This window comes from Pezoporus occidentalis, unplaced genomic scaffold, assembly GCF_034315485.1.
Source record: "Pezoporus occidentalis ecotype Australia unplaced genomic scaffold, CSIRO_AGI_Poc_V1 ctg20, whole genome shotgun sequence".
Taxonomy (NCBI): domain Eukaryota; kingdom Metazoa; phylum Chordata; class Aves; order Psittaciformes; family Psittacidae; genus Pezoporus; species Pezoporus occidentalis.
This window is the reverse complement of record NW_026913856.1, coordinates 1444113-1465573: the sequence shown is the minus strand read 5'-3', so window position 1 is coordinate 1465573 and position 21461 is coordinate 1444113. Positions and strand designations below refer to the sequence as shown.

Genomic DNA, 21461 nt, shown 5'->3' with positions numbered 1-21461 from the left:
CATTTTAATACATTCTTATTAGAATGGTAGAAAATACTGACATAGATTTTACATGTAGGTATTGGCTTTGTCATTTAAGCACTTGTATGAGACCCTAGTCGGCAGCACTGGAAGAGGAGCTGTTGTCAGGAGACACAGTCATGTCCAGAAAATATCAATGTCATAATGTTTGCTCAGAGGAGAACCGTGGTGGCTAGGATGATGCACACACTGCACCCAAAGGAAAAAAAAAACAAAACATGAACACATGAGGAGATGAGATACAGAACAGATGTGTGGGTCTATTAATGTACTTCCACCCAACTGCAGAGACTGAGCCTGTTAATGCCAGCCCTGATTAATTTTATATATGAAAAATAAATAGCACAGGTATAAAAAATAGCTTTATTTGACCACCAGCAATACACTTCAAACACCAATTTAAAAATGCAATTGTACTAAATTTAGTTTGCATTGCCATGACAAATATAACTCTTGAGAGTCCAGTCTTAATCTTTATCTTTATGGACATTTATCACTCACTTGAAGTGTTTATAGGAGTGAAGGATGAAGCACCAACATTTAACAGGGAAGGCTATCTCAAAAAATGATGCTCACTCACTTGAAGGTCTGTCAAAGACCTGAAAGGGCATAATCAGGAGCTGTTAATGTATTGTGTAACACTTCCATCAAGGGCCAAGAAAAGTAAGAGACTTCAAACCTGAGAAATGCATCTGTAAGAACATAAAGTAGATCTCCTTTCCTTTGTCCATCTTCATCAAAAAACAAAGTGGATTTTTTTCATTGAAAATTACTATCATAACTATACTGGCAAATAGCTATGAACTTGGGAGTACTGAAAAGCGTGATGAGACTACTTGGGAAATTCTTTCAAACACTGTAAGTCTAACTGGCAAGCTTTCTGATGCATACATGCTATGTGTGCACACTGCAACTCTCCCAACACAGAAGAATCTGTTCCTTCACAATACGTGTATGAATTTTTGTTTTAAACTCCTCCAATTTCCCTGCAATGATTTCTTAAAGTTCTTGTGGCCCGTGCAGAGTAGTAAATGCTGCTTGCTTTTTTAAGGTATCTCTTACAACCACAGTATAATTAGGAAAACAGGAAATGAAGTAAACCAGCTTATCCCAGCACTGCTGCAGGCACGGTTTCCAGTATTTTTTACTGGTTTGATTTAACACACAAAACAGATCTCAAGAAATGTGGCTTCTTTCTCTGTTAACAGAGAAGACCAAACTATGTGTCCCTGATCATATCATAGGTGTATTTCTAATATGACATGGTCCAGTAGTTTCAAAAATGAAGTGTAGGGTTAGAAATCTTTACAATGTAATCTTAATCTTAAAAAAGTCTTACTTTGCAATAGAAAGCAAATAATTCAGGTATTAAAGCTGTGTATGTTGCAAGCAAAAATGTGTAAATAATACTCATCTATTCACATACAGGCTGTGAAAATCCAACACTTACTGCTTTTTTACGTTTAGAGTATGTCTGTGACTATACATATATAGATGCCAATAGTAAATGTGATTAAGGGTTTTGTTGTTACTTACTCTGTGGGAACTTTGGTGGGTTGTCATTGACATCTGTAAGTGTAATTGTCACTTTGGTTGTCCCTGAGAGGCCTCCCATGTGTCCTCCCATATCTTTTGCCTGTATTACAACGTGATACTCTTCCTTAGCTTCTCTGTCCATATTCGGAAGGGCAGTTCGTATAATTCCTATGAATACAAAGAAAATACAGTGCATAAAAATTTTTACAAGCTCACATCACAAAAAAATGGTTACTGCATTTATATCTTGCATTAAAATACAGCAATACTAGCAGTGATGGTGCAGATTCTGTTTTCCCTTCGCTGTGCATGTGCTCAGGTAGGAGAGTTGATAGCAGTTTGGAATGTGATAGAACGAGAAGCAGAAAGCAAAGAACCAGTGTTCATTTACACTGATTCATATGCTGCATTCAAGGGATGTACTGAATGGCTCCCATTTTGCTAACAAAAGCAATGGGAAATTAATCAAGTAGTGGTGTGGCAGTGAGAAAAATGGGAAGAAATCCCCTGCACTGCTAAACAGAAATCCTTCCTAGTAGGATGAGGAGCTGCACACCAAACAGGAGATCACCCTGCTCACCTTTTGAACAATCAAGTAGATCCACTAACCCATCCAGCCACATTAGCAGTGGAAGTGGAGAGAGAAATATGGGGACAGCTGTTAGAATGTTAAACGAGGTCATTCTGGAAGCAAAGACCTTTATAAAGAGGCAGTCAATAGGGGATGGTCTGTGATGTAACACCGTTATCTCAGCAAATGGCCTATACTGTACAGGACTACAGGAATGTAACCCTCTCAAGGACCAAACCCTACACTTAAGGGACAACAAGGGGTTGTGGGATATTTGGCAAATAGATTACATCAGTCCTTTTTGTCTCTCAGAAGGAAAAAGATGTGGGTTGGTAGGGGTCGACGTAATTTCTGGACTAACTCAAGATGAAGCTGCCCTGTGAGCAACAGGGAAATACATAGTGGACAGTCTGAAGTCATGGTTTAGTTTTTTTTCTAAACCCAGACTTACCTAATCAGATAATGGTACCCACTTTACTGCTAGTGTGGTTCAAGAATGGGCATGAGATGAAGGGATACAGTGGGTTTTTCCATACCCCATATTATCCCCAGGCAAATGGTATTGTAAAACGAACTAATGGACTCCTAACATGAACCTGAGACCACATGACCCTGGACAGGCAGGACAAATATCTGATGCAGTAGCTAAAGTCAGTGGATGATGGGGAGTATATGGTTGCCCCAGACTCACAGCTTTTTGCTGTAATCCTCCATCCCTCTTACCCAGAACCACAGAGAATAGGAATCCAAGGAATCCGATGTCCTACCCAGGACAACCAGTTCTAGTGGCTTTACCCACTGTGGGACAAGGATCTCTAGTACTGAAAGCTCAAAAAAATCTGTATACATGGGTAGCTACTGATGCCCATGGTAAAGATCATCGAATCCATACCAGGTGGATCATCCCTTCCTTTTAGATCAGGTATGTACAAGTGTGGCTGGACTATGAAGTCCAAACAATGTCCTTTGCAGGAGTGACTGGCCAAAAAGCAAATCAGGTGAAGATCCATGTGTCCACTTGCTGATGCTCCCCTACTGGGTCCATCTCCATTAACTTTTCTCTACCAGATACCTCCAATGGTTTTGGGAATTTCTAAGTGTTTTATGGGGTATTTTTTGCACTTTTACCCACCACATCTGGGTGACAGACCCAACAGTAATCAAGTTGCATAACTAGTGTGACAAGCATCAGAGAATTGTGATTCATCTATGCTTGTCCCCTAAGTAAGCTAACTGCAGTTTTATTGCCCCACCAATTTAACCGGTTTGAAGTCAAGTCAAATAGCATTTTTAACCTGTGCTAGAAAGATATGTCTTGGATAATGTATTTATATGTGTTATGGCAAATCTACTGCCAGAATCAGGAACACAACCAACATAAAAATACTTTATCCACTCATATTTCCATGGTTTGGAGGACAGCTTAGTCCTAACATTGATAAAGGGGTTTGCAACTGCCCTCAAGGAATCTAGTATTACTGCTTGCTTGCCTCTGCCTAAATCTGTAGAAGACTCTCTTTCCATGGATATTCTTCCCATAGATATATCCAGAAGTCTGCTATGACTGTGGAATATCCGGGGTATCTTTGAAGTAGCCAATTCTTACTCCTCAGATAGAAAGCAAGTTTCTGTACAAATTAATCAGACTTTCAATTTTTCCAGGATCAGTAGCACAACCTGCACATATTATGAAGAAGGTTTAAACATAACTTCTATCTGTGATCAGATTTTATGAGGAACAATATATTTACAACTCTGGGGATGGGAAACTAGCATACTACAGTCTAATCAACCAATAAACACAACCTAGTGCATACAGAGGACAGATTGTCCAACAAGAAAAGCTAACACCCTCCCTGGCTCCCCCCCCCCCCCCCATAATAACCACCCAATAATAATAGCGCCTGGTTTGAATTAGACAGTCAGGGTTTCACACAATTCAAACCAGGATTCACTTTTGCCTCAGTATCAAACAAGTCATCATTGTGGTCTTGCCAAAATGTAAAATTTCTCTAACTGGAGACAATATGATCTTAATATGTGGGTTTTTGCCTTGTGATTGCCATTCTGGATAATCACCATCCTCTGATCTCCCAGAGCCATAATTCTCAAACTTGCACTGGGACCCTTTCTGGTTTTGTAGAAACAGCTACCTTTAGACATGTTATTGTTAAATGAAGATATTGTTCATGCCTGGCACAGCTTTCGTGCGATGTATGATTACACGTATTGTCACTTCTATATTTCCTTCTGATCTTATGTGCCTATAACCACTGTGAATGAGGACACCGGATACGGAGCCCAGCAGTGATTGAGCCACAGTCTATTCTGAGAACCTGGATATTGAGTTTGTCTCAGGCACCATTTGCATTTGACCATGGGAAGCTTTGAGCCTAAACAAAGCAAATAACAAGGATGTTATCAACGGCTATCAATACTGCTTAGATAGGATTGTTCTGACCCTTTTCTTCAAAGCTGCTAAGCTTCCACAGGAATGTGAAAGGATAACTCAAGGATCACTCAGAGGATGGATTTGCAAAGCAGACACCAAGACATGAGAGACAAGACCACATGGAGAACTCTTAAGGGAACCCCAGCTTCGGAACTTCACAAGTGCCCACTAAATTGTGCCCATCATTATCATAGTAATGAATCTCTATGCTTCATATGCAAATTATGGACAACACCCCAAAAGAATATGAGCATAAAAGTGCCAGGCTCAGGTCAGAGGGAGAGCTCGCACCACTGAAGACACCATGGATAAAGAGGACCAATGAGACATCACTGCATCCATGGGTGGTGATACTTTTCTATCTCTTTCTTTCCCTTTTTTTTCTCTCTGATTTCTCCTCTCCTCTCTTTTTTACTGATTAGTGACTAGATCTAAGTAAAAACGCATGGCATGGGACTTATTTATCCAGTTAAAGCAATCATTGTTGAGCTATTATATCTAACCACATGCCTTATATTTTGTATTAATAAATCATAAAACTAGCTGGTTGGTGTCTTTTCACCTTAATTCAGTACAAGGGTATCATGAACTTGGTGGTTGGTCCCAAGGAGGTCACTTCATGACGCAGGTCATGGGTACTGGTAGTGTACCCAGAAGCTCTGCCAAATGCAGGGAACCAACCCGTGAAAGCGCTTAGCTAGAATCAGAAGAGAATGAAGAAAGTTTTGCTCAAACACATCAGTAGATATATCCAACTGTACTGCCTCAATGAATACATTTATTTCTACATTTAATGTATTCCATTTATGAGGTCCTACACAAATAAACTGCTCAATAATACCTGTTTGAGCTTCCACCGAGAAGTACGGCTGACCTTCAAGAATACTGTAAACCAATTTGGCACTGTTCCCATAGGTAGGATCATCAGCATCTGAAGCTGTTACCTGAATAACTGATGTACCTGAAAACGGAGAGCAAACACAGATGCAATATAGTCAAAATCAAACATGTCTGTAAGAACCATGCAGAGATGCTTTCAGTAATACAGCATAAATATTTCTTAACATTTTTATTTCCAGGTTTGGTAAATGGAAAAAATCCACTTGGCAATTTATATATGACAAAATAAACTTATATGACCCAACAAGATTTGTCACTAGCTGCGATGTGGATTAGTGTTCTAAGCAGTGAGGTAGATATAAAAGTCAGCAGTCACTCTGCACCATTATGTTTCTTCCTCAGTAGTTTAAGCATTATATTGCTTTTGTCATTAGACAGCCAAACAATAGAGATTTCTTTTTATATTTTCCTCAGTAAGTTTCAGAGAAACAATTCCTGTAGAAATCTCTGATATAGACTCAAACTCAAACAGGAGATGAAGATGCATTAGACAGTGTGGCAGTAACTCCCTTTTTTCATTACACATCTCTGCCAAAGGAATAATGATGATGTTTACCCCACAGAGGATTCATACTCCATAAATTCCATGGGATCCTAGTGGTCCTTCCTAGGAAGAAAAAGTCCTATACTAGAAACCACCTTGAGACACCTCAGCTATGAAGGTTAGTGCTGGGCAGGGCTTGATTTGGTCAGCAAACAAGATAAATTGACTGAGTCACTGGGGGAGCATGAAGTGAATTTTACTTCTCCAAATTCTAGACAATAAGAATTAAAGTCAATACATACTGACAATATAACATCTTCCATAAGGCCAGGAATTGAAGTGCATTTAGGAGTACTTACCTACATTTGATCTCTCTGGCACATTTGCATGGTAATTTTCATGAAGAAACTCAGGCGGGTTGTCATTTATATCTTGAACTTTAACAATGAATTCAGAAGGTGGTTCTAAAGGTCTGTTAGTGTTCCTGTCTACAGCCTGTGCCGTGAGAGTGTACTGAGCTCTCTCCTCCCGGTCCAGTGTCTTTGTTGCGTGGATGTTCCCTGATTTGTCATCAATAACGAAAATGATTCCCGCTCCTTCACCTGAGAGAATGTATTTAATATTTCCATCCCCAGAATCAATATCTGAATGCAGCTACAAAATGAGAAACAGATATACCTTAACAGGATGGTATACATTTTGTGTACCTGTTCATGAAAAAAAGAGTTTATGATATTACTGTAATTTCACATCTTTCAAAAATCTTCCCTTCCATCAAGCAATAATCCATATTCGGGCACATGCTGTGAACACATCCGCCTTGCATTCAGAGAAGCTGCCTGCAGAGACCTGCATGCTGCTATCACACTTAGGGTGCTACTGAGACCCAAGCTTGAAGATTTCAGGAAGAGAACACATAAGAAGATAGTTATAAAAGGTTATTTATTCAAACGGTGTTGGAAGGAAGAGTAATTTTTACACTTTGTACTAGTCATATTCTACTAGGTTGCAAGTAAAAGGTTTTAAGTGACAAATGGGATGTAAAGAATGATCCAATCAGTGATTACCAACAAGTTTTTAATAACCACCTCTTTAATATAAAAAAGTAATACATACTTACTAAATATTCTTAGTTTCACAACCAATGCACAATTCAGTTTGATGAACTGGGGAAACATTGGGTCAAATTATACACTTATTGATTTTATATTGACATCTACCAATTGCACAACACTAATAATCTTTTAAACCAGAATACCCAGAATAGTATTTTCTGTCACTGATCCTGTTCTTCACTCCTTTTGTGCTGGGGTTAACACAGTTATGCTGACTATTTATAAACTAGCAAACACACTCTTTTATTCATGTATTTATATTCTGTTAGTGTTAGACAGTAACAGAATAAAAAAATCAGTCCAGGATGTGTGCACACAGATATACCTCCCTCTATATCTACTCCTTATATATTTAATTTTACTGATAACTTGAAAATGAAAAGACGACGAGATACCTATTGAGTACACTTTCACAGAGATGCTGGGTTAGACATTACTATTTTTAAAGAACAAAAAGTGATACCATGTATTATTGAGACATATTGTTGCTCTAGTGGTTGCTGTGGCTCTTGCTGTTCTGTTAAAGAGCTTGTACACCTTCATTTGAAGACTGCTGAGGTCAATGGAAAAAAATTTGTATTTGCTTCAGTAGTATTTTGTTTATCACCTGAATTCTAGGTGAATAAGTAGCTTCTGAAGAAGCAACTAATACAACAGAAAGGAACAGCAAGAAAAAAAGCAACTCACAAAATAATATAAATTAAGAATATTAACTGATGAATGAAAAAAGAAATCCATTCTTACCCTTCCTACTAGTACAGGATCTGGCCCTGTATACTCTTCTATAACAAAGAACTGATTCCACACCCAGCCTCTTTTAGACCGATGCAGAACTTGTCCTTCTTTTCCTTTCTCGTGGTGACCATGAAGTGATGGCCTTGTGTGGTTTAGTTTTTCTGTAGTTATGGCATGGCTGTAATACAACATGCCCAAGCAGATAAGAGCAGCGTGTAAACAATTGTCCTCCTTCATTTTTGGTTATTTTGTAGGCACGGGAGTATCCAAGAATCTACCCCTTCCACCTTTGAAGTCAAAAAGTCTGGGGCTACTGAAAAGTTTCAGATAAAATGTTGTGCACATAGGATGCCACCACACATTAAGCGCATCACTTTAATGCTCTGAAGCTTCCCAACTTAATTCCTGAAAGAAAGTAAAGTAGAGAAGATTGTCAGTTCTTTTATGTCTTTGAAGTGCAGTAATTTTTTTCATTAAGCAAAATAAAACTAGAACTACTTCAGGAAATATTGAGATAATAAGAAGAGTAAAATATATTAATAATTATACTGAATAATGAACATATTTGTAGTTTTGTTACATGTACATGTTACGTGTAACTGCCACCTTGTAAAATCTACTGACTTGCTGCTCCTGACTCATTTGAAAGATAGAGAACCATATTCTCCTATGATCCTTCCAAACGGATTTAGCCCAAGATGCAAGTTAAGTGTAGAAATACCTACTCTATGTCTAAGTCCTCTTTGGAGCTTAGATACAAGGCTTAGATATAAGCTGTTAAGCCATAGGTTTAGATATAAGATAGATAGCAAGGTATTTGTTCATCAATAATGGAAAACTCCTACACATGCCTGGAGAAATGTTTTTTGATGACCAACAGATTTTCATGCTGAAAATAACTACTGGTGTTTTACTAGGCAAGAGCAGTGGCTGACAGAACTCAGAGTACCTACATTTTGGATTTAGACTTTTGAAGTAGCTGTTCGACCTCCCTCTGAGGTTCAAGTCATCAACACAGAGAAGCAGCGCTGATTGCCAAATCTGCCATTTTTGGGCTGATGACAGTAAATGCCACAAACCAATAAAAACATATTCAGATACTTTTGATGATATAACATTTGATTTGGATATTTATTCTTACTTTTCCTGTGATTTTAATAACCAGAATTATACAGATTTCTTACTTTCTAATAATTATTAAAGGTCAGAATTAATTTTTGAAGCAGAAATTGCATAATACAGTGAAATCTGAATAGAGCTCTATACCTCCAGTAGCTAGCAATCCATCATAAAGGCCACTTTGACTTATCCCTGGGGTTTCCAATATATGCTCCTTCAGTCTTTAAAGAAAAGCCAATTTCTACAAGGTCTCTACACTGTTTCAGCTTTCAGTGTAATTCACTTCACGCTTCTGCAAGGTACTAATGAAACCTCAATGCTGTATTCATACAGGCATGTGAAAAAATAATAGTTAATTCTAAAAGGAAAGGACACTTCTTTCCCCCCCCAGTTTTGCATAGAAAAAAAAAAAAAAGAAGCCCATAATATGCAGTACTTATGAAGATTCCCTATCATTTAACTTTATTAAACCATAATAATTCTTTTTAAAGACAATTCGCTATATTTTCTACTCATCCTACAGATGTAAAATGATTTATTCTGTCCTGCTTAGTAAACACTCCTGGATTTACAGCCCTGTGGCAGGTGTAGATTTATTTCCACAACAAGCAGGCTCTGAGGTTACTTCTGTCTACAGAAATTCACATACATATTAAGGCCAGTTCAATCTGCTTCATAATTGCATGCAGTTAATCAATGATACTGCTGTTTCAGATGCAGTTTGCTATGGAGTGTCCTTTGAACTCAACAGTCTTCAATGCCATGCCCAGCACAGTTAATTATGCTGGGCAAGTATTCCTGCTATAGGGATCTACAGCATGTTACCCCTGTTGCATTTGGAGCTTGGAATGTTATTAAATGAAGCCTACATATTCCAAACAGAATGTAATGGGAAGGTAACGCCTAGACAGCTGCGCATTTTCAAACCTGCTGTGAAAAAAAAAAAGTAAGTAAACTACTTAGATTAACAGATTTTGGAAGTGTTTGAAAATTAAACTCATTGATAATTATTCATCATACCACATAGTTATCTCAATAATGATAATAAGTAAACAAATATGAACATTATTCCCAAACTTCCCAATACTGTTATGTGAATCAGTAAACATTTTATAAAGATGCTTAACAATAATGGAAGAACCAGGCTGATACATATGCTGCTTATTATCAGCTATTCTAGTGTGAAGAGCTGGAAATGAAATATTAATCACATATCCATGCTTAATTTACTAATAAGAATTTAAAGCAATAATTGTTTGCTAACCTTTTGTTTTATCTTCTGCATACACATGTATAGAGAAGAAGCAATAAGACCACATGTCTTCAAGATAAAGAGAGCTTTAATGTTATCTCTCATCCACTAGGTGGGATAAAAAAAAAATGACTAAGACTCTTTATGGTAATTACTTCTGGTTTGAGTTATAATGTGAAAGGATTCCTCACCAGTAATGCCAAGTTGGCTCTTTAATAACTGACTTGCTTGTAGATAGGCTGAAATTAAAGCTAGAGCTGCAGCCAGTACGGTCTCTCTGGCCTCTCATGCCTCTCTCATGTTCCCTCTTCCTAAGGTTCATACACTGTTCAGTTACATAGTGGCTGCCACAGGAGTAAGCCCTCTGATTCCTACTGGCATAAGAAAAGCTAATAGAATAAACCAACAGGGTTCCACTGAAGTTTGTGAAATTACTTACGTTCAAAACAGCTACAGTTTGGCTTTTCATAAACTAGTTTTGTCCTTAAAGGCAAGGTACACAAGATGCTCTTAAGTTAAAGCTAAAATAGACTTCATTAAAAAACAAAGCAGTATTTATTAACAAGAAAGAAGACACCTTTTTCTATCCTTTTTTTTTTTTTTCCCAAAACAATCTACTTAAAACCTTTTGAACATTTCAACCTCAACTCAGCTGCTGAAATTCTACAGTTTCCTACTTCTTGAAGCAGGAAATATGGAAAAGCGGGTAAATAATTTATAAAGTAGTTCCTTTTCTCTTGGAAAAATACTTCTTAATCCTGTAAGCACGGAAAACAGACCTGGCGATGGCAATTGCCACAACTGACTCGACTGGTGCTCTGGTTCTTTGAGTGCAGCATTTTTATTCAGGCATTGCACAACACTACGCAGATAGCAAATTGCCAGAATCATTTGCTGTGAATGTTTCTAGTTTATTTAAAAAATCATGACCCTGGATATACCCACAATATTATTGTGATTTCTGCACATACATTATAATCCTCAACTACAGCAAAACCGATCTCAGTGGGAAGTTGACCAAACTTCAACATCCTGTTTTTTTTCCATTGTCATTTAGAATTGCACAACATGTAATTTTGAAATCCTAAGTTTTCCCAAGAAATCTGTAAAAAAATCTGCTTCCTACTTTTCCCACTTCCTTAAACATAGTGCATGAACTAAGATGGACTTCTTCTCAAAAGGAAGAATTTCATTAACATATTTGAACTGAATAAAAAAAATATTGGCGAAATTTGGGACTAAATAATAGCTCTATCGGGCGTAAAGGGAAAATTAGAGTTAAGCAGCCACCACACAAGAGCAAATCACATCAGAGTGGCACACGAATGCAACGAGATTCCCAATACTGCCTGTGTAAGTTGATCAGTCAAGGTACTCGCCACAGAGTAAAATCAGGGTCTTGACTGCTCCACAGCGCATCAGCTCCATCCTCTTTGTGCAATCTTGCACTGAGATGGCCGAACACAGAAACTCAACCCGCAGCATAGCACAGGGGAGAGGTGGCATTGTGGAGTTATCCCAGCTCTAATGGGCTATTCTAAAGTCAGTCTGCTCCACAAAACTTCACACACAGTTTTGAATGACTGTTCGTATATGACTAATAGACAAAAACAAAGAGCCAGAAAAGATTATTTTAATGACAAGATCAGTTGCGGAAGTGAAGTCTAGCCAATTTTAAATTTCTTTCATTATATTTATAGAAAAGATAATCCCAGACATTCATGATGACTTCCTGTGGGCTATTAAATGACCATATGCCAAATTATAATAGACTAAACAATTTTGCTGATTTGTGTAGGCCATAACTTCTGGATGATACATTGAAATAGCAATTGTTCTGAGGAATACACTTGGCAGAGAGCAGTCAAGAACACATTGTAGAAATATAATAATGGATAATTATGTTCTGAAATATTTTGCAAAAGTATCAAGTAAATACAGCAAACTCCCATTCCAATTGAGACTTTAGCTGTAATTAGAATTAGCTGAAAAGATGAATGATTTATTTTACAATAATTTTATTGTCAGACAAGGACATGAATAGTTTTTTAACAACAGAATAAATATTGGATCATATTAGTTCTGAAGTTAAAGATGTCTGAATTTCAGGCATAAGGATGGAATGGTGGGTACAGATGGCTGATCCCCAGGGAGGCAGGGAGGGACCTACTGTGGCTAGGCAATACACCCAGCTTTGCAGAGGCCTCTCCTCTGTGTGATCCAGCACAGTAAAGCTAACAAGAACTCGGGCGTTTTCTGCATTTGGGAAGGGCTGTTCTGAGCAGCCTCAGGGTTCATACTCCATGGTTTAACTTCAGTGGACAGCTAACACTCTCTTCCTAGAATACTATAATCAGGGTCATGAAAAATGAGTAGTTCACATGAAAAGAAGGTAGGAAAAAGATTTCCAGATCAAATAATCAGTCGAATCCTACTGAGCCCACACTGGTTAATCTTTAAGGTATATCATGAATTTAACTACTTTAGGAGTTTTTAATAAAATACATGAATTGAAGAATGTGGAATAGTTCCATGTTTCATTACTCATGTGCATTGAGTATGTATGAATGTATGCATAGTAGTGAGATTGCCCAAGTTCAGTCTGGAATGTATTTTTATCCCCTTGTAGACTGCTGTATTCAAATATCTGATGGCTAAGTATTTTCAAGAAATTTCTATAAATTAATATGAAAATATTTTGGAAGATACTAGCTCTTGCTGCAGAAAGCTATTCAGCCCTAGCCAGTAAGTTTCACACATCTTCATAACTTAACATTTGGGTAACTTAACATTTGGGTTTAGTTTTCAATTAAAAATTTAAAGTAGTTGGGGTTTTTAATTTTTATTTTTTCCTTGTTTAAGAAAACTTAGTTCTCTTCCTTGACCCATTTCAAGGAAATGGTACATGAAAGTAAATGAATAGTGTGGTCCCTTTTGTTTATGAAAAAAAGATGTAATACCAAGAATCAGTAGCTTCCACATATAAATTTTCCCAATTACTTGCTGATTTTAAGATATTCTGTATTATCAAACCAATCTTTGAATAAATTTTATCTTAGACTCACTGTACAACCCACTTGTGAAAAAGAATACATCTCATTTTGTTTACAAGAAATAATATTATGCAATGCATCAAGATCTGCTATACAGCATACCCAGTGTACATGACACATATAGCAAAGCTAATTCTTAAAATAAATCCTTCAGTCTTGAGGAATGACAAACTTTCTGTGAGATTTGAGGTACCCTAAGTCTGGACAAGACTATAATTAGGATTGTGGTTTTTTTTCCACTGGAACTAGAGTATGCCTTATTTTTCCTTGCTAGAGATACTTATATGATATGAAGAACTAAGAAAGGATCAACATTGGTGCATCATCATTTCAAGATATACTTTAAAAGGAACAAACTGAACTGGAGAATGAGACATCAGCTTTTTTAACTTTCAGCTGCACCTCAGCAGTCAAGGGCTTTATGCATGTCTTTCCAGTAGGAAATCACCCCATTAGGAGATGGAGTTTTGCTCCCTCAAATGAACCTCTTTTCCAAGGGCAGCATTAGGACATAAAGCTCTATTCACACATCAGCAGAGTTTGCTGTCAAATTGCCAGGTCCATGGCCCTTACTCATTACGTACAAAATAGCAAAATTCAAAAATTAAGAACTCCATACCCAGCAAACTGATTTTATGAATATGACTAGCCCTATACCTACTGGGAACCAAGCATTAAAGGCCAATAAGCAGTAGTCTAATGTAAACCATTTTGTTTCAATCACAAGAGCTCTGATCTCTGATACAGGAAAACATTTTCACTATGCATATGTAACTGCTAAATCTCATTTTTCCCAATTCTAAAGCAGACCGCCAGCAATTAACTCCCTGTGAGCCCTTCTGAAACATTGAATCTCTCATTGAAGCATATTTCAGTTCTCACTGGAATGAATGGCAAATAACCCTCATCTGAATCTGAATGCAAATTGATACAAAGTCTTTTGTGTCATTCACAAAACATAATTGCTCTTATAAGACAAAGTATTTAGTCCAGAAAAGGAAGTTTTTCATATTTAAAGATACTTGGGGAAAAAAAATCTCATAGTTACTCCACTAAATATTGAGAACCTAACACTCCCCCAGTTCATATTCTGCTGTTTTGCGTGGGAGCACAATGCAATTACAAAGGTTATAATCTGAGGTTGCAGTTCTGCAGAGCTAAGCATATATATAACTTTGTATATGGTGTGCAAACAGCCAAAATTCTAGGGGTATTCTACTGCAGAGGCATTCTAGGTCATGGCAAGATTTGTATGTACTAAATACATACATAAAGTCATTACAGAACTGGCAATTTTCATCTTTAGCAACAGTTTCCTTGAAAATGCTAAGTTTTGTAGAATCCGATTCTGAGTTCTGTAGAAATCCTATGAAAGGAAGTCTTAATCTTTTGCCTTTTAAAATTATGTTTTATAGCACTGTATTGGATTACTGAGAGGTTTAAAGCCAATAATCCCCAGCTGCTCTAAAGAATATTTCTTGAAATGAAGCCATATTTTGCTATAGCAGCTTTGAGACTCAGCATTAGGAAACCATACACAAGACCATGAAATGACGGCTTTTTGAAAATAGAAGTCTTCTTCACAAAAGAGGAGGAGAAATAACCTCCTGACTAATATGATGTAACATATCCTTCAGTATCCAACTTTGAAATCATCATGGAAAGAAAGTATTTTCATCAGTCTTTGATTTAATTTGTACTCATCCAAGAAGAATGAAATTGCCACTTGGTGTACCACATGCAAAGCAATAGAAAGTAGGAAGAAAACTTAGTACATTATGAAGTGAATGACAGAAATAAGCCTGAGAGAGGGATATTAAAAGGCTTGGGAAGTGAAAAATGGCTGTAAACAGTTTTACATTTACTTGCTGCCCTGGGGAGATCCACTTAAGATAAATGTGACAGAGGATGTCTGTTTTTAAGTATAAACTCTACAGGAAAACAACTAGCATAAGAAAGGTAGTCTTATTAAAGAACATGGTGATTGATAGAGTCAATTGAAGTAATGACTAGGCTCTTGATAGAGTTTATTTGAAATAGCAATTGTGTTCTTGTGCATCTCAGGCAAACTGGGATTCTCATAATTTCCTATATACTCAAGAGCCAATATAGCTGCAGCCTATGTCCATGCTAGTTTCAAAATAGTTTGCTCTTATGTAAGTGTCCATAAATGATATCCCAAGGAGGATACAAATGACAGCTGAAGTCAGCTTACATCCAACTACTAATGCTGTACTTACATGCTAAGCCAACCCTGAATATTTTTTTTCCTCTAAGAACTTATATTTATGAATGGCTAAATAACACTTGAGTTGTTACTGATGCTCTTCTTAGTTTATGCCAAAAATGTATCAGAAATGCAGGATTATAGAGTGGTACTGAAAACCTGTTAAAAACTAATGACTACAGGCAAGTCTATTCTGCTACCAAAACAAACCAGAAAGAATTCCAGTGAGCAATCCATTTCTGTTCTGATCTATAATCTCTTGCTGAAGGGCTGACAGCCTCTATGCAATCAGAAATCTAAACTCAGTCTGTGGTATTGTACTTACAACTTCATTTCTAGAGGCCTCTTCAGCAATGCTGCTAAAATGCCAACTATTCCAGCATCATGTGTGGTCTTTATAGGACCAATATGCTTCTCTACAGAGCATTTTTCCACTTTGAATATAATTCTACTAGACTGCTGGATTCCCTGGCCCCTTCAATTTGGTCTCCCCCGAGTAGGAAATTTTCTGATAAAACATTGCCACTTCAGAAGCACATGCAATGCACCCTGACAGCAGTTTGTTTAAGTCTGGAGGCCATTGTGACTCTCATTTAGAGAGGTTCACATAATTAGATCCTCTGTAACACTTATCTTTATGAAACTTGACAAGTTAGAGAATTACTAAGAGCGTCTTTTTCAAATACATTTGCTAGAGAAAGAAAAGTGAGAGGTAAATTTCTAATCAAAGAACCTTCTCCTTTTCTCAGTTTTCTTGAAGCTGCACAGGGAAGAGTTCATATCTTTCAGCCATGCATGCACATGTAAGGGTCTTTTTGATAGTTTGCTTAACTGTTCCAGCGTAGCGCAAATTTCTTCCATAAAGAGCAGAAAAGCCATTTTGAGACATTCTGAGTGAAAAACTGAATCAATAATTAATTTTTGCATAGGCAGAGACTGTCTGTGAAGAGACCTATTTTGGCTCAATATAATGAAATAACATCAGAATATTCAAACACATTTCTAATACAGCATCAAAAGCTCTAATAAAGGAGATCATTGCTATTTAAGTACCTAATGGCAAGTTACAGCTGAAAGGACTGAGACTTCAAATTTAAATTATTATTTACAATCTATTAAATCACAAGATTATAATTCAAACAATATTTGCATAAGTATCTTCTGAGATGTATTGTGGTAAATAGTCACCATAAAATATTTCCATTTACCTTAAAAACCACGCAAACACTCACAAAGAAAACACCACCTTCATTATATACAACCTTCCCTTTATCTTCCCGTGCAGCATGTCCCACTCTGAGCACAAATCAGAGGACCTATCTGTATTTTCAGTGTTCCAAAGCTATAAGGTTAAGATATAATGCCCAACATTATGATCCAAAATGAAAAATGCAACAAGAAGTGCAAAGGTGATTCAATCAGATGCTAAGCATATAAATAGCACATAAAGGACAGGCTTGAAAACTTGCAATTAAAATTCGGTTTTCATGTAAATGATACATTTGCAAAAAAAGGCAAACGATTCAGTATATTTTGCATGAGCATCATTCATTTTGAGTTAAACCTGTTCATTACGTATCTCTAACTGATCATATGAAACACTAATACATCCCAGATATTATGGATTGGCACTAATTCTGACCTTTAATTATAGACGATTGCGACAAAACATTTCTATTCTTCTCACAGAAGTCATTAACAACAGTAGTTTTACAGCAGTTCCTTGCTGTAGTTGAAACCATGCTATCATGCACATGAGGCAAAATTTAAATAACCTTTGGCTGCTCTTGCATAAAAGCTGTACTATTAGAAACTGATGTTCCACATGAAAGCTGGTCATGGGAAATGGGCAAACATGGGCATTTGTTTAATTAGATTACTGTTATTCATAGCTGAAGCATGTACATCAGATAAAATTAGATGTATTCTAGAAGTGCATTATATGTTTTGGAGACAGAAATTCCATTTGCCACCATTTCTCTGAAGCTAAGGGCAAGTCTTGACCTTAAAGGTGCAATATCAGGGCTTGTAGCATATATCTGCATCCTAGATCACCAATGTGCTTTTTAACCAACAGGACAGTAAAAGTACTTGAGTGCGAATGAAGGTGTGTCCAGTCATGTAAAGCTTTATCTTCCAAATCAGTAACAACCACTTTGTCCCTAATGAAGACCAGTGAAGTGTAACTTGAAAATGAGCTTGTGAAAGAGGAAAACAAGCTGACAGAACTGCTGGACTGAGAACAGTAAAATATTTCAATAAAATGACTTTAACATGAGACAAGTACAGGAGGAAGTATTTATATTCATAGAAGAAAAATAAAGTCTGATAAAATCAATAAAAAGAATTAACATGTGTGTATATATATATATATACACACACATAAAGAAAAAAACAAACCCTTAAATATACCCTTACATACAGCACATTTTCTATCAAAATGTTCTTTCCAAAAAGTTACCAGGGTGTTATCACTATTTCAATCCAATCAATTTCCTTTGAAGTCTCCCATAATGATAATTAAATAAATTGCTCTTGGAGTAATTATGTGTTTTTTTTTTCTGGAAAAGGAACTATTAGAGTAAAGAGAGATGAGAGAGTCTGTCACCAAATATAATCTTTCTAAATACGCTGGTACATGTTACATTTGTAGGAAGAAAGATGGAATACTTAGAAACTTTGGACCTTTTTTGGTTTTCTGAAAGAAATGTTGACTTCATCGCTGAAGCAAGAAACAAACTAAAATGACTACTGACAGTTCTGTGAGAGCACAGAGAGAAAAAATGGAAGTTGTGTCAATAGAAAGCTTTTAGAGACCATATGTGTCAAGCCCAAGAGAGCTAGTGTGAACTAGAAGCCCAAGTTACCATGTTAGAAACAAGTAGCTGGTGAACAAGATGAAGGTGACTAAAAGCCCAAGACTAATGAGCAAGTGTATTGTATCAAATGGCATCTCCCATGCAGGCACAAATACATCATGTCTGCAAGAGCATAAGGCTTTGGAGACCAGGTTACTATAGTTCAATTAAGAAGGTTCTGTGTATGGCAATTCATCAGATCAAATACCTCTCATCTCCGTGAATTTTAATATCCTTGATAGAGAGAAATATGTGTTTCACCTGTACTTCTCCTCTTGCTTACAAGTTAGGCTAAAATTGTCAGTTGCAGTGGTTTAAGTGTATCATGAGTTTTGTTTATGTTTTTTCTCAGATTAAGTTCCAACTTTTCTAATGATTCCCCTATTATTTGTGGAAATTTACCATACAGCTGCTAAGCAACGTGCATCATCCACTGATGTAACCATCAGAACAGGCTGACATAACCCTCTATATTGTTCTCTAGTCTAGTTTGGTATCTGAGACTTCACAGATTTTAATACGATACTGATGTTTGTTGGGTTTGTTCACATTACAAAGAACCTGGAACTTCTAATTTAAAAGTCTATGCAAAACTCCAGTGAGTATGTTTTTCTTTGTGTATAATGCGGAACAGTCCCATCTTCCTTTTTGCTCTAAATCTCTTTGGTAAATAATATAAAATTGCATAAGACTAACCCATATGGATTAGTATTTGAACTTTATGATGATGTTTTTACAATATCACACCCAAGGACGTTGTTTTATGGCCACTTTGAAGGCCAAAAGCAAGTGTTTCCCACTCAAAAATTCAGAAGAGTTAGCAAAAGAAAAATAAATTACTTGGTACCACTTGTACTATACCTACAATCAAAAATAGCTTCCTCGAAATCCAGTGGACAGAGAGAATAAAGCACCAGACAGGCACCAGCTGGAGAAACTGGATCTGGGGATTCATCCAAGAACTGGGAACATCTTTCTGAACAGACAGACATACTACTTGTTCAAATGTAATGGCTGTCAGAGTAAACATTGCCTTAAAAAAAAACTTTTTTTTTTTTTTTTAATCTGCACAAATTTGTGGACCCTTTCTGGTTTAAACTTCAGTAAGGGAGCTTAGAATCAGACTCAAAGAACGATAAATATAAGCACAAAGAATTCATTATGAAGGTCATAAGCAGCCACTTATGCTATTATGTTATTTGTAAACCCAAATGTATCTAAACCCAACTATAATATGACACAAACAATTATATGAGAATAAGATTGCTACTATGACATTTACTAAGTGCCTGTGTTAGGGTTCATCAGGACTTGTTCTGGCCTGCCTGAGGTTTGGTTTTGGTTAGCTTTTTTGGCTGTAACAGGTTATCTACAGACCAGGTGACTACTGCCTAATTCATTTTGGCTTTTTGCTTAGCTTTGGATGACTGTGTGTTGTAATACGTTATGTTTATGCATACATTTGTAATGGATAACAACAACTCGCTATACCATATAGAACAAACTATCTATGACTCCAAACAAAATACAGCATAGAGACAGGCAGGAGACAATATGAAACAATTTGAAAGTCCAGGTACAAGATGATATTGTAGACCCCAGGGCTGTAAACTGCTCACCAGAGTGAGCTACCAGCCACTGAACAAATGCAACCTTGGAAGCTGCATAAAACCACTTTTAGAGGTAACAGAGAACAAAGGACAATATTGAATATATGTAGAAGACACCATTCACAGTAAAACTGGATGTAATGTGGAACTACAGACCAATGAAGAATGTGCAAGGTGTGGAGATGTGAAACGTAGTCAAAAATTATTCTAGGTGGATTGTAGAGGAAGAAGGAACCATCTGTCTATAGCTATGGGTGCAAGCACCCTCCATTCCCATCCCTGCAAGAAGATATCTGCCTAAGGGGCAGCTGATGGTGAGTGTAGCACCAGGGAAAGGGTAGATACTAGAAAGCTCATGTGTTTCATGTTTAACTGTACATAACTTGGATAAGAGCCCAGATTGTATGAGAGCTCAGCACAGGCGAACAAATGATTTTTGGTTAGAGTGTTAAGACTTTACATTAACTACATTTTTGACTTGTTCTTTTTGCCTAAATCAGTTCCACAAGCTGTAGCATAATAAACTGATGGAGACTTCAAGCAACCTAAGTTGAAACCTGGATGCAACACACCTCTATCCAGTCACAGGCAAAGCGACTGTTCAAATAGAAGACAATGTTGTCAACCATGTGTGAGCTCATAAGAGTTTCAGCTTAAAGGAGGTAACAGCATGTGGGGAGCAAATCAAATCACTACAGACCTACAGGAAAAAAGGTCATTCCATTTGATGATGAGGTTTCTTGAATACACAACTACTGTATTATTCTGTTTATCCTGCAAGCAGCACAGTAGCAGAAGCCACTGGGTCACTAGCTTTATTGTGAAACAGCACAACATAGTCTTTGCTGAGCTTTCCTTGCAGTAAGTCATTGTGATTCACTGAAACTGTTCCCTGTGAGAGGGCTGTTCTCTCTTGTGTCTGACACAGGGCAGAGAAGGAGAGAAGATGGAAGTGCCTTAGGACATGTAAATAGAACAGAGCAATGAAGTCTGCAGTTAGTACCCAGTGTTGAAATGAACAGCTCATTAGGGAGCGCTAAAGGTTTGTGCAAACACATTTCCTTTAAAAATTAAAAGAAATTTTCTTCTCTCCAACATACTGAAACTCATACATGTTGCCTGCAGTGAAAACATGAAAACAGCTCAGAAGGTCGAGGGAGTCTTTTGGCTGGTTGGTTATTTTTTGCTTCAGTGCAGCCTTGAGTCACAAAATATAGCTCATAGCATGAAACTAAGCCAAGATATCCAGGAGGCCTCTCTGAGACCAGACTTTTGAGGTTACATAATCTGTTTTTCTATTTTGGGGGGAGAGAAGAGAGAATGAGAGGCCAAGTATCCAAGCTTCTCATAAAAGTAAGCATAAATCTGTAAAAGTACAGAAACATGACTTTTCAGTATTTTAGGCTGGTGTTTCTAAAAGAAGGTTGTATTCATAAACAGAACCAGAGAATACCCTAGAGGGTCAGTCCTGTATTTGATTCCAAACATCATATTGGCTCAGACTTCCCCTTTTCTGGCCTCTCCTGTT

General features: G+C 37.1%; 1 protein-coding gene across 3 annotated transcripts in view; it reads right to left on the bottom strand.

Annotated features, from left to right (window-relative positions):
* CDH11 (cadherin 11) overlaps window positions 1–21461 on the bottom strand; it is an 81269-nt gene that overhangs the window by 16576 nt on the left and 43232 nt on the right. For all 3 annotated transcript variants that reach the window (XM_062618257.1, XM_062618256.1, XM_062618258.1), the window contains 4 exons: window positions 7824–8219; window positions 6324–6618; window positions 5422–5541; window positions 1558–1725 (listed from right to left, as the gene is read on the bottom strand). In XM_062618257.1, the coding sequence (XP_062474241.1) occupies window positions 1558–1725; window positions 5422–5541; window positions 6324–6618; window positions 7824–8051 (811 nt within the window). In that variant the 5' untranslated portion in view covers window positions 8052–8219. The remainder of the gene's footprint in view (window positions 1–1557; window positions 1726–5421; window positions 5542–6323; window positions 6619–7823; window positions 8220–21461) is intronic.